This window comes from Ranitomeya variabilis, chromosome 2 (assembly GCF_051348905.1).
Source record: "Ranitomeya variabilis isolate aRanVar5 chromosome 2, aRanVar5.hap1, whole genome shotgun sequence".
Classification (NCBI taxonomy): domain Eukaryota; kingdom Metazoa; phylum Chordata; class Amphibia; order Anura; family Dendrobatidae; genus Ranitomeya; species Ranitomeya variabilis.
Window position 1 is genome coordinate 115,850,809 of NC_135233.1, and position 12,138 is coordinate 115,862,946.

Genomic DNA, 12,138 nt, shown 5'->3' on the forward strand with positions numbered 1-12,138 from the left:
ACAAGCTCTTTGCCATAAAAAGGTGGCACCTCCATGCCCAAGTTACAAAAAATACTGACTTGCATCTGTCTACATATCTGATTACATATCTGTCTACATATCTGATTACATATCTGTCTACATATCTGATTACATATCTGTCTACATATCTGATTACATATCTGATTACATATCTGTCTACATATCTGATTACATATCTGTCTACATATCTGTCTACATATCTGTCTACATATCTGATTACATATCTGATTACATAGCTGTCTACATATCGGTCTACATATCTGATTACATATCTGATTACATATCTGTCTACATATCTGTCTACATATCTGTCTACATATCTGATTACATATCTGTCTACATATCTGATTACATATCTGTCTACATATCTGATTACATATCTGTCTACATATCTGTCTACATATCTGTCTACATATCTGATTACATATGTCTACATATCTGATTACATATCTGATTACATATGTGTCTACATATCTGATTACATATCTGTCTATATATCTGATTACATATCTGTCTACATATCTGATTACATATCTGTCTACATATCTGTCTACATATCTGTCTACATATCTGATTACATATCTGATTACATAGCTGTCTACATATCTGATTACATATCTGATTACATATCTGTCTACATATCTGATTACATATCTGTCTACATATCTGTCTACATATCTGTCTACATATCTGTCTACATATCTGATTACATATCTGTGTACATATCTGATTACATAGCTGTCTACATATCTGTCTACATATCTGTCTACATATCTGTCTACATATCTGTGTACATATCTGTGTACATATCTGATTACATAGCTGTTTACATATCTGTCTACGTATCTGTCTACATATCTGTCTACATATCTGATTACATATCTGTCTACATATCTGTCTACATATCTGTCTACATATCTGTCTACATATCTGATTACATATCTGATTACATAGCTGTCTACATATCGGTCTACATATCTGTCTACATATCTGATTACATATCTGATTACATATCTGTCTACATATCTGATTACATATCTGTCTACATATCTGTCTACATATCTGATTACATATCTGTCTGCATATCTGTCTACATATCTGATTACATATCTGATTACATATCTGTCTACATATCTGTCTACATATCTGTCTACATATCTGATTACATATCTGTCTACATATCTGATTACATATCTGATTACATATGTGTCTACATATCTGATTACATATCTGTCTATATATCTGATTACATATCTGTCTACATATCTGATTACATATCTGTCTACATATCTGTCTACATATCTGATTACATATCTGTCTACATATCTGTCTACATATCTGATTACATAGCTGTCTACATATCTGATTACATATCTGATTACATATCTGTCTACATATCTGATTACATATCTGTCTACATATCTGTCTACATATCTGTCTACATATCTGTCTACATATCTGTCTACATATCTGTCTACATATCTGTTTACATATCTGTGTACATATCTGATTACATATCTGATTACATAGCTGTCTACATATCTGTCTACATATCTGTCTACATATCTGATTACATATCTGTGTACATATCTGATTACATATCTGATTACATAGCTGTCTACATATCTGTCTACATATCTGATTACATATCTGATTACATATCTGTCTACATATCTGATTACATATCTGTCTACATATCTGTCTACATATCTGATTACATATCTGATTACATAGCTGTCTACATATCTGATTACATATCTGTCTACATATCTGATTACATATCTGTCTACATATCTGTCTACATATCTGATTACATATCTGTCTGCATATCTGTCTACATATCTGATTACATATCTGTCTACATATCTGATTACATATCTGTCTACATATCTGTCTACATATCTGATTACATATCTGTCTGCATATCTGTCTACATATCTGATTACATATCTGTCTACATATCTGATTACATATCTGTCTACATATCTGTCTACATATCTGTCTACATATCTGATTACATATCTGTCTACATATCTGTCTACATATCTGATTACATATCTGTCTGCATATCTGTCTGCATATCTGTCTACATATCTGATTACATATCTGTCTACATATCTGATTACATATCTGTCTACATATCTGTCTACATATCTGTCTACATATCTGATTACATATCTGTCTACATATCTGATTACATATCTGATTACATATGTGTCTACATATCTGATTACATATCTGTCTATATATCTGATTACATATCTGTCTACATATCTGATTACATATCTGTCTACATATCTGATTACATATCTGTGTACATATCTGATTACATATCTGATTACATAGCTGTCTACATATCTGTCTACATATCTGTCTACATATCTGTCTACATATCTGTCTACATATCTGTCTACATATCTGTCTACATATCTGTGTACATATCTGTGTACATATCTGATTACATAGCTGTCTACATATCTGTCTACATATCTGTCTACATATCTGATTACATATCTGATTACATATCTGTCTACATATCTGTCTACATATCTGTCTACATATCTGATTACATATCTGATTACATAGCTGTCTACATATCGGTCTACATATCTGTCTACATATCTGATTACATATCTGTCTACATATCTGATTACATATCTGTCTACATATCTGTCTACATATCTGTCTACATATCTGATTACATATCTGTCTGCATATCTGTCTACATATCTGTCTACATATCTGATTACATATCTGTCTACATATCTGTCTACATATCTGTCTACATATCTGATTACATATCTGATTACATATCTGATTACATATGTGTCTACATATCTGATTACATATCTGTCTATATATCTGATTACATATCTGTCTACATATCTGATTACATATCTGTCTACATATCTGTCTACATATCTGATTACATATCTGTCTACATATCTGATTACATATCTGTCTATATATCTGATTACATATCTGTCTACATATCTGTCTACATATCTGTCTACATATCTGTCTACATATCTGTTTACATATCTGTGTACATATCTGATTACATATCTGTCTATATATCTGTCTACATATCTGTCTACATATCTGTCTACATATCTGTCTACATATCTGTCTACATATCTGTCTACATATCTGTCTACATATCTGTTTACATATCTGTCTACATATCTGATTACATATCTGTCTATATATCTGATTACATATCTGTCTACATATCTGTCTACATATCTGTCTACATATCTGTCTACATATCTGTCTACATATCTGTCTACATATCTGTCTACATATCTGTTTACATATCTGTGTACATATCTGATTACATATCTGATTACATAGCTGTCTACATATCTGTCTACATATCTGTCTACATATCTGTCTACATATCTGATTACATATCTGTGTACATATCTGATTACATATCTGATTACATAGCTGTCTACATATCTGTCTACATATCTGTCTACATATCTGATTACATAGCTGTCTACATATCTGTCTACATATCTGATTACATATCTGTCTACATATCTGATTACATATCTGATTACATATGTGTCTACATATCTGATTACATATCTGTCTATATATCTGATTACATATCTGTCTACATATCTGATTACATATCTGTCTACATATCTGATTACATATGTGTCTACATATCTGATTACATATCTGTCTACATATCTGTCTACATATCTGTCTACATATCTGTCTACATATCTGTCTACATATCTGTCTACATATCTGATTACATATGTGTCTACATCTTTCTCTTGTTGCATGTGGTTTCCATTGAGCTGCAGACGGTCAGTCCAAACAGCTGCCTTCGCAGAACTGTAGTTATGCTCTAAGGCAGTGTCCCCCAACTCTGGTCCTCAAGAGCCACCAACAGGTCATGTTTTCAGTATTTCCTTAGTATTGCACAGGTGATTGAATGCTTGCCTGTCCAGGTGATGCAATAATCACCTGTACAATACTAAGGAAATCCTGAAAACATGACCTGTTGGTGGCTCTTGAGGACCGGAGTTGGGGAACACTGCTCTAAGGTATATCCCTTCTATCTAGTTTAATAAATGGAACCAGAACATGGCATGTGACAGAGAATTGTCTCTAATCTTCTGTCTTCTCCAGCTCCAAAATTCTTTGCCAAACAATCCGCTCCGTATTTGGTAGAATAGACACACAAAATTGAATACCTAAAGTTGTATATAATGACAACTCCCTCCGCCCCCTGACAACTGTCCGCAAGGTCACTAAGGACTCAAAGATACTACTATGGACTTCATGTTAATTTGTGCTAGGTATTTGGAGCACTATCACTTAGATGAAATCTGAGCTTCAGAAGCATTGCAGACGTTCTCTTCCATATTGATGCTTGGCATAAGGATGCCTTAATTAGTAGTGTATATGTTGTAACCGGCTTTTGTTTCTATCCCTGCAGCGCATTTATTACCTCTCTCTGGAATTCTACATGGGGCGCACTCTGCAGAACACCATGCTGAATTTAGGCCTCCAGCACGCTTGTGATGAAGCCATCTATCAGGTATGTACTTGACGAGCTCCATTTCCTTTGGTTGGCCAAAAAGGTCTGCATACACATATAGCTAATGTCAGACAAGCCCACCAAATATCTGGGGGGGGGGACTGATTGGCCAATACCTGCGTATATGTCCATTGGTGCTCATTCATCTTACATGCCCCATCTTTCTATCCCACGGGAGATATCCCAGCAGACATGTCTGACAGCAGCTTATTCTCCTTTCTCCCCATTGAAGACATGTGCACGACCAGCAGAAACAAATGTGCCTGTGAGAGATAACTGCTTTCTAAGATATATTGCCTTCAGAACTGTCAATAATCATGACAAGTATACCACTATATATATGACTGTGGGTAGGCATTAAAGCTGAGTGGTGCACACTTGCTGCATAGCCAATAGTGACCTATTTTAATATTTTTCGAAGATGGAGGTCTTTAGAGAGGACTCCCCATGAGCCATATACAGATACACATTACATGGGATTAAAAATCCAAGCTTTCTACTATCACACTCCATCACGGGTATATACTTAATGGAATGAGTCTGGGTTTTGGAAACGGGCTCAAGAGCTGAGCCCGCTCTGCACAGGGTATATGCCGGCCGTGCTGCAGCTTCAGTTCATGCTGTTATAAATGCCAATCCTTCATCCATTTAGGCTGAGCATAAACATTTCAATTACCCAGTCAAAATATATACATGAAAGAAATATGCATATTTGGTATTCTCACTTCCATAAAACTCAGATCTTTGAAAATATGACATTATTTATCCCATACAGTAGACGTCTTAAAGAAAAAAATAAAATGAAATATCAAAATTCCCGGGTTTTGGACTTCACACTTGCCACAAAATATTAATAAAAGCTAATTACATTCACCAATATAGTAGCATTAACAGCTACATTTCGCAACATAGCTACAGTCTCGCCAGGTCATTTTTACAGCATAATGAGTGCTGTAAAAACATAACCCCAAAAAACCTAGCGGAATTGCGTTTTGTGCACCATTTTACCCTCATTCCTCTATCTTGATGAAAAGAAAATTAATATGCAGAAATGAAAAATTGTCCGTGTTGTTAAGGAGTTAAATGTCTTCAAAATGACAATGTAAAAACTAAAACTTATCCAGAGATCTATCACTATTATGTAATGTGTAAATGTTTCTGAACGTTTTCACAAGTTACATAAAGTAGTAGAGTTAAAGGAGTTGTCTGGTCGATAAATCTGCAGTCACTGTGTGTGACTGCAGACTTATGAATCCCCCTAGCGCACACACTAAGGGGAATCGCCAGTTTCTGAGCTGGAACCGGAGGGTATGAATGAGTTATGCGTTCTCCTGGCCAGAGTCCATCTAGTGGGAGCGGCCTAGTTCCATACTCTTGTATTGAGTGAGGCCTTGCCCTGTCTAGTGATGCGGCCCGCCAGTGGGCATGGCTGACTAGAAAGCGCGGCCTTAAGTATTTGGCTGCGCCCACTGGATGGTCTCTGGCCTGCAGACTTGATTTGTACCGGACAACCCCTTGAAGCACAAGGGTTCACAGGATCCTGGTCCGGTGGCTATTTCAGTAGTGCATGGCCCACAGACCCGAGTCCTGTGAATCTCCTTGTATCGGTCAGCATCCCTGGTGCCACTTCTGATTAGTAGGCTACTGCAAAGCCATGCGCGATCCTACTAATTGAAAGAGGCACGTGTGCATGCCGGCAGGTAGGAGTAAGTTCATAAGTCTGTAGTCCGGCAGCCACGGACTACCAACATAGCGCTGGACCAGGGTCCGGAACACCTTTTTGGACAACTCTATACAATAGTGATCATGACGGTGTCCTGGCAGTCCCCAAATCCTCATGGCAGCTCTGACTTCCCACATGGAAGTATAGATGATTGCGCAGTAAGTACTATGTGTAGACTGCCCATGTATACAAACCCTTAACATGTCCTTGAAATCCTTCTGATGCCTGGTCTTTCGCACAGTGCTTCTTCTCTTTTCAGGTTGCACAAAGCCTTAGACCATTTACCATGAGCATAGATGGAATGGCTAATTGTTTCTGCCTCTGTCAGTGATTGTGGTGTAGTCTTTTTATAGATTGGTCCCTGTAGAATTTTTGCCTTTCATGCGCTCCATTAGGAACGTGTGAAGGACAAACATAACCACTTGACAAGCTGGATGTCCTCTGCCATATTCTTACATGAAGAGCCTGACATGACTGGTTTGTCAGTAGAATATATTAGCAACTCTATTTCCCAGTCAAAAGTGTATAAAATAACAAGATATAAATATATGTATATATAAAAAATATCACGTAAACAATGGACACAGGAATAGAGTTACTAAAAAGGAGATTGGCCAACCACTTGGGACTTGTAAAAAAAATCCAAATACCGTCATATGGAAATTCAGAGAGGAAAAAAGAATATATAAAACAATCACCAAAATTTGGAATAATAAAATATGCCTTTATTATATTTTATGGCAATACTGGCACAACTGTGCATGTACTTGGAAATATTATTACAAAAATAATTAAAATATTCAAAAAATAAAAAGCGGACAAAGGTAAAAAATACTATAGAGTATTACACAATCTTTTTACAGAAAATTACAGTAGTGCGCATATGTATCATGGACATATATATATGTGTATAAATCAAGTCTTTTGAGATGGTAAAATATGTCCACACATAAAAAATGATGTATAAGTATGTGCTTTAAAAGTATATATGTGATACTAAAAGAGTGTTTATCAAAAGTACACTATTGATCAAGCAATAAATAGACATAAGGTGCATGAGCAAAGATAGTAAATTAAATATAATTATTAGTGTATGAAAAAATATATATACCGTATATGGAAAAAATCAAATTGTGCCAAAATGTAAGTGGATGAGATAGTGAATAGTACCATATATATATATATATATATATATATATATATATATATATATATATATATATATATATATATACTGTATATATACACATGCACGTACGCATGCGCATGTATCACAGCTCAATGCTTAAATGCGCACACCAGAATAATATGCAACGATTTGAGGAATTGTATATACCTGTGTGTCCTTTATTCCCAAGTACAGAGCATCCGACGCGCATTTCGGATATTCCCTCGTCAGGGGGTGACTGGTTTATCGTTGGTGTTTCCACAGTTCAGACCTTCCCAAGTCATCGTCACAAAATAATATTACATTTTGGTGCTTGCATAAAGTGGATGCAGGTGTCACCAGGGCCCTGGAGCATGAGGACGGACGAATGGTCCATATAGCCCATGTGAAGAGACCAGGAAAGGATTCTTTTTTTTTTTTTTTTTGCACCATTGTACGTGTGGGGTGGCAGAGATTCCGGAGGGAGTGTTGCGGTAGCACACTTAAGCTGCCAGGTCTATGTTCTTTGACATCTCGGTACAGTAAAAAGTCCTTTTTATCATGTTAAAGAAGCTCTACCACAAAATGTTTTATCCTCTTAATATATAGCAATCATCGTATTATACAGCAATGTGTACTTACAATTGCTCATTTTGCCCTTCTACTTACTAGCTGAATTATTCTAAGCTCTATGTAGAAACAGGAGGTCAATTTTAACCTGTATGAGTCATGACTCGCTGCAAAAGTCCCTGGTAAGGGAGCAACTGGGTCAGGGATTGAAGAAGGGGATAATAATGCAGGGAAAAGAGACTTCCTAAAGCAGAGAAAAGAGAAGAATTATCTAGGTAGAAGGGCAGAATGAGCAATTGTAAGTACCCAGTGCTATATATTATGGTGACTTCAATATATTAAGAGAGTAAAAACTTAGATGGGAGTTCTTCTTTAAACATGGTAACGAGTTGGTGCAAATTGATATGCAGAGCCTGGTCCATCAGTTACGTCAGTACTGTGTGGCCGCTGGATGGGAGCTGCAAGAATCTTCTTTTGACTAGCTGGCCTGGTGCAACATCATCGTAGCAGTGTGATGTGCACATAACGTCCTGCCAGGCCTGCTAATCAAAAGAAGACCCAAGGATTCCGTCAGGTAAAAAGCATTTGTTATGGTTCCCATCCAGTGGCCACAGAATACGGTCATGGCCGATGGACTGGGTCTGTCGAATAGATTAGCACTAATTCTAGGCTGACGATGCTTATAGAAAGCATCTACTGGTATGGGAGGCCTTAATGCTCTCACTGAAGTAGGGGGTACTGTGGCCTACTCAAACGGGAGTCACAGGGGTTGTTATTTGAAGATGGCTATATCAGTACTGTTAAAAGGATTGTCCATTTTAATTGAAAAAGATGGCCAGACCTTCTTTTCCTTCAACATAACAAAATATTAATTACTATCAGAGCCCTTGTGCTCCAGTGCCACTTGTCCTTAGCTCCCAGCCAATATTTGTTGACATGGATGCAGCTTTGACAGCCCATCTACAACATGTGCCATGGCATCCAAGGGTCATGTCAAGGTAGACAGCACAAGACCGCTGTGCCCAGTGATTGGCTGCACTGGTGATGTCTTGTAGATAGGACATTACTGCTGCACCTCTGTCATGAAACACGAGCGAGAAGCGGCGAAGGCAAAGGTAGGTAAGTATGGCTTATCTTGTTATATAAAGAAAAGCCTTGGTCATATATTTTTTTTTACTAAAACCCTTTTCTACGATTATTTTCTTCTAAAAATAAAAGCAGATTGTCAGTCTTTTAGTTGCCTCCAGCATTAGTATCTAAAGACTTAATGCATTTCTCCTCTGCCAGCCTAGCCACAGTATAATGGCTTAAGACCTGCCAGCTCTCTGAATTATTTAGTAGAAAGCTGTAAAAATTCAGCATGCTTGACTTTTATATTAAAGTGCAACGATCGTTACTGAAAACAAAAGCATTATCACTTCTTCTAAAGCTGGTAATGTGTATCAGAGGTTATGATAAAAGAAACCTTACGTCCTGTGCTCTGTTCACACTAGTTTTCGCTTCCCAGCAGAGGTATACCTTACTTTAGGAGGATTACCATCAGTTCAAGTCTGGAGATGGATTCTAATGTATGCAACTGTATTAGCATACAGGGGTCTGCAACACACAAGCAAATTAAAAAATACACTGCGTGGTTCCAGAATTCCAGAGAAAACTCTTTGATGAATTGGGGCCTCGGTGTTCTGAGTTAAGGTGCAGATGCAGTAGTCAAAATAATAATTTTTAAACTATTGTGAAGTTAGAAATGACACACAACAACCGTGATGATGTCTAATACCGGAAATTGATTGAGTTTATAACAAGTCTGTTATGATAGTGTAGCAACTCACTCAGGAAAATAGGTAACAGCTAAAACTGCAGCTGACCCTGCCGGTTCCTGTACAGACTAGAGATCCTGACCCCGCAGTCACTAGTGCCTGCCTGTGCTGAGATAGCCCTAATCACAGATAGACAATAGCAACTTGGGCCTGTACTGCCTGAAAGTCCAAACGCTTCACGTTCCTAAAAAAAACCAAAAAAAAAAACGGAGGGCAACGCAGAGTGTGAATTGCATACAGAAGGGAAAATTAGCTGAAATAGAAAAAGATCCCAGAAAGATAAAATACAAAATAAAGGATTATGTACCTACTGTTAGAAAAAGATAAACCCTAGCTGGTCTTTCACTGACTGGCTTAAACTATGGCAGTATGGCTGTACATCCAATGAGACTATTATAAGCAGGAAATACCAGCAGGAGGAAAGAATATAAAGCCAAACCCGAAAGGTGATAGGGCAGACAAATGAGTAAATGAAAAAATGTTATCCTAAAAAAACTGAAGCAAGGATAACAGTAACTAAACACTAAAGATGAGCGACTATTTCAATGTTCGGTTTGGCTCACGATCGCCCAATTTGCAATATTCGCCGATTAAATCACCGAATATAGCTGAACATACAGAGCACAAAAGCAGGTGTTTCACGCACTGTGTGACAGCGTAGGAAACATTGGCATAGCGCTTCTGATCATCCCCGCCGGTCAGAGACCCGCGTTTTCCACACTGTCAGACAGCATGAGCACTGAGCTGTGATCAGAGGTATAAAGTTTCCCTACAGTCCCTGGTGACATCTGATGGGACTATAGCTCCCATCATCTGACACCTGCTATCACTAATAACAGTGAGAACAGGGAGTATTTGTCAGCCGCTCCTGCACTGTAAATAAATAATTTACAAATAAAACCTGTATTTTTGATAACCAGCCAGGCAAAACTCACAGCTGGGGCTGCAACCCTCAGCTGTTAGCTTCAGAAAGGTTAGTTATCAAGAATAGAGGGGTCCCCGCGCAGTATTTTTAATTATTTAAATAAATAATGAAAAAAATGGCATGGCGTCCCCTCCATTTTTGACAACCAGCCTTGCTAATGCAGACAGTTGGGGGCTGGTATTCTCAGGCTGGTAAGGGGCCATGGATATTAGCCCCGCAGACTAAAAATAGCGGCCTGCAGCTGCCCAGAAAAGTGACATCTACTTGATGCGCCAGTTCTGGCGCTTTGCCCGGCTCTTCCCACTTGCCCTGTAGCGGGGGCAAGTGGGTTTCATATTTGTGGGGTTGATGTCACCTTTGTAATGTCAGGTGACATCAAGCCCAGGGAGTACTAATGGAGAGGCGAATGTAAGACACCTATCCATTACTAATCCTATAGTCATATGGTAAATAAAGACACAGCCAGAATAAAGTCCTTTATTAGAAATAAGACTAAACACAGTTTTCCATTTTATTTAAAGATAACAAACATAATTATACTCGCCTAAAGCCTAATTCCACCGAAGCCCTCGTTCTCCTGTAATAAAACTACACCAGGTTCCAAATTATGCAAATTATATTTTTCTTGGATTTTCCTAAATGGTCGGTGCAAATGACAGTCAGTCTAATAAAAGTCATCACCTGTTAGATTATACATCAAATTTTATTGAAGAAACCTCCCAATGATAACAGTATAATCTCCAAAATGATTAAAAACTCTAAATGCACTGTTCCAAATTATTATGCACAGTAGAATTTCTAAACCTTTGATATGTTTTAAAGAACTGAAAATGCTCATTTGTAGAATTTGCAGCATTAGGAGGTCACATTCACTGAAGAAAAAAGCTATTTAACTCCAAAACCTCCCAACAGGCCAAGTTACATGTTAACATATGAACCCTTCTTTGATATCACCTTCACAATTCTTGCATCCATTGAACTTGTGAGTATTTGGAGAGTTTCTGCTTCTGTTTCTTTGAATTAAGTCAGAATAGCCTCCCAGAGCTGCTGTTTTGATGTGAGCTTGCATGTAGATCTTTTGCTTGATGATACTCCAAAGGTTCTCTATAGGGTTGAGGTCAGGGGAAGATGGTGGCCACACCATGAGTTTATCTCCTTTTATGCCCATAGCAGCCAATGACTCAGAGGTATTCTTTGCAGCATGAGATGGTACATTGTCAGCATGAAGATGATTTTGCTCCTAAAGGCACGTTTCTGCTTTTTATACCATGGAAGAAAGTTGTCAGCCAGAAACTCTATATACTTTGCAGAGGTCATTTTCACACCTTCAGGAACCTTAAAGGGCCCTACCAGCTGTTTCCCAATGATTCTGGC

General features: G+C 37.5%; 1 protein-coding gene across 2 annotated transcripts in view; it reads left to right on the forward strand.

Annotated features, from left to right (window-relative positions):
- Positions 1–12,138, forward strand: part of PYGB (glycogen phosphorylase B) — a 149,820-nt gene that overhangs the window by 74,134 nt on the left and 63,548 nt on the right. For both annotated transcript variants that reach the window (XM_077282857.1, XM_077282856.1), the window contains exon 2: positions 4,481–4,582. In XM_077282857.1, coding sequence (XP_077138972.1) covers positions 4,481–4,582 — 102 coding nt within the window. The remainder of the gene's footprint in view (positions 1–4,480; positions 4,583–12,138) is intronic.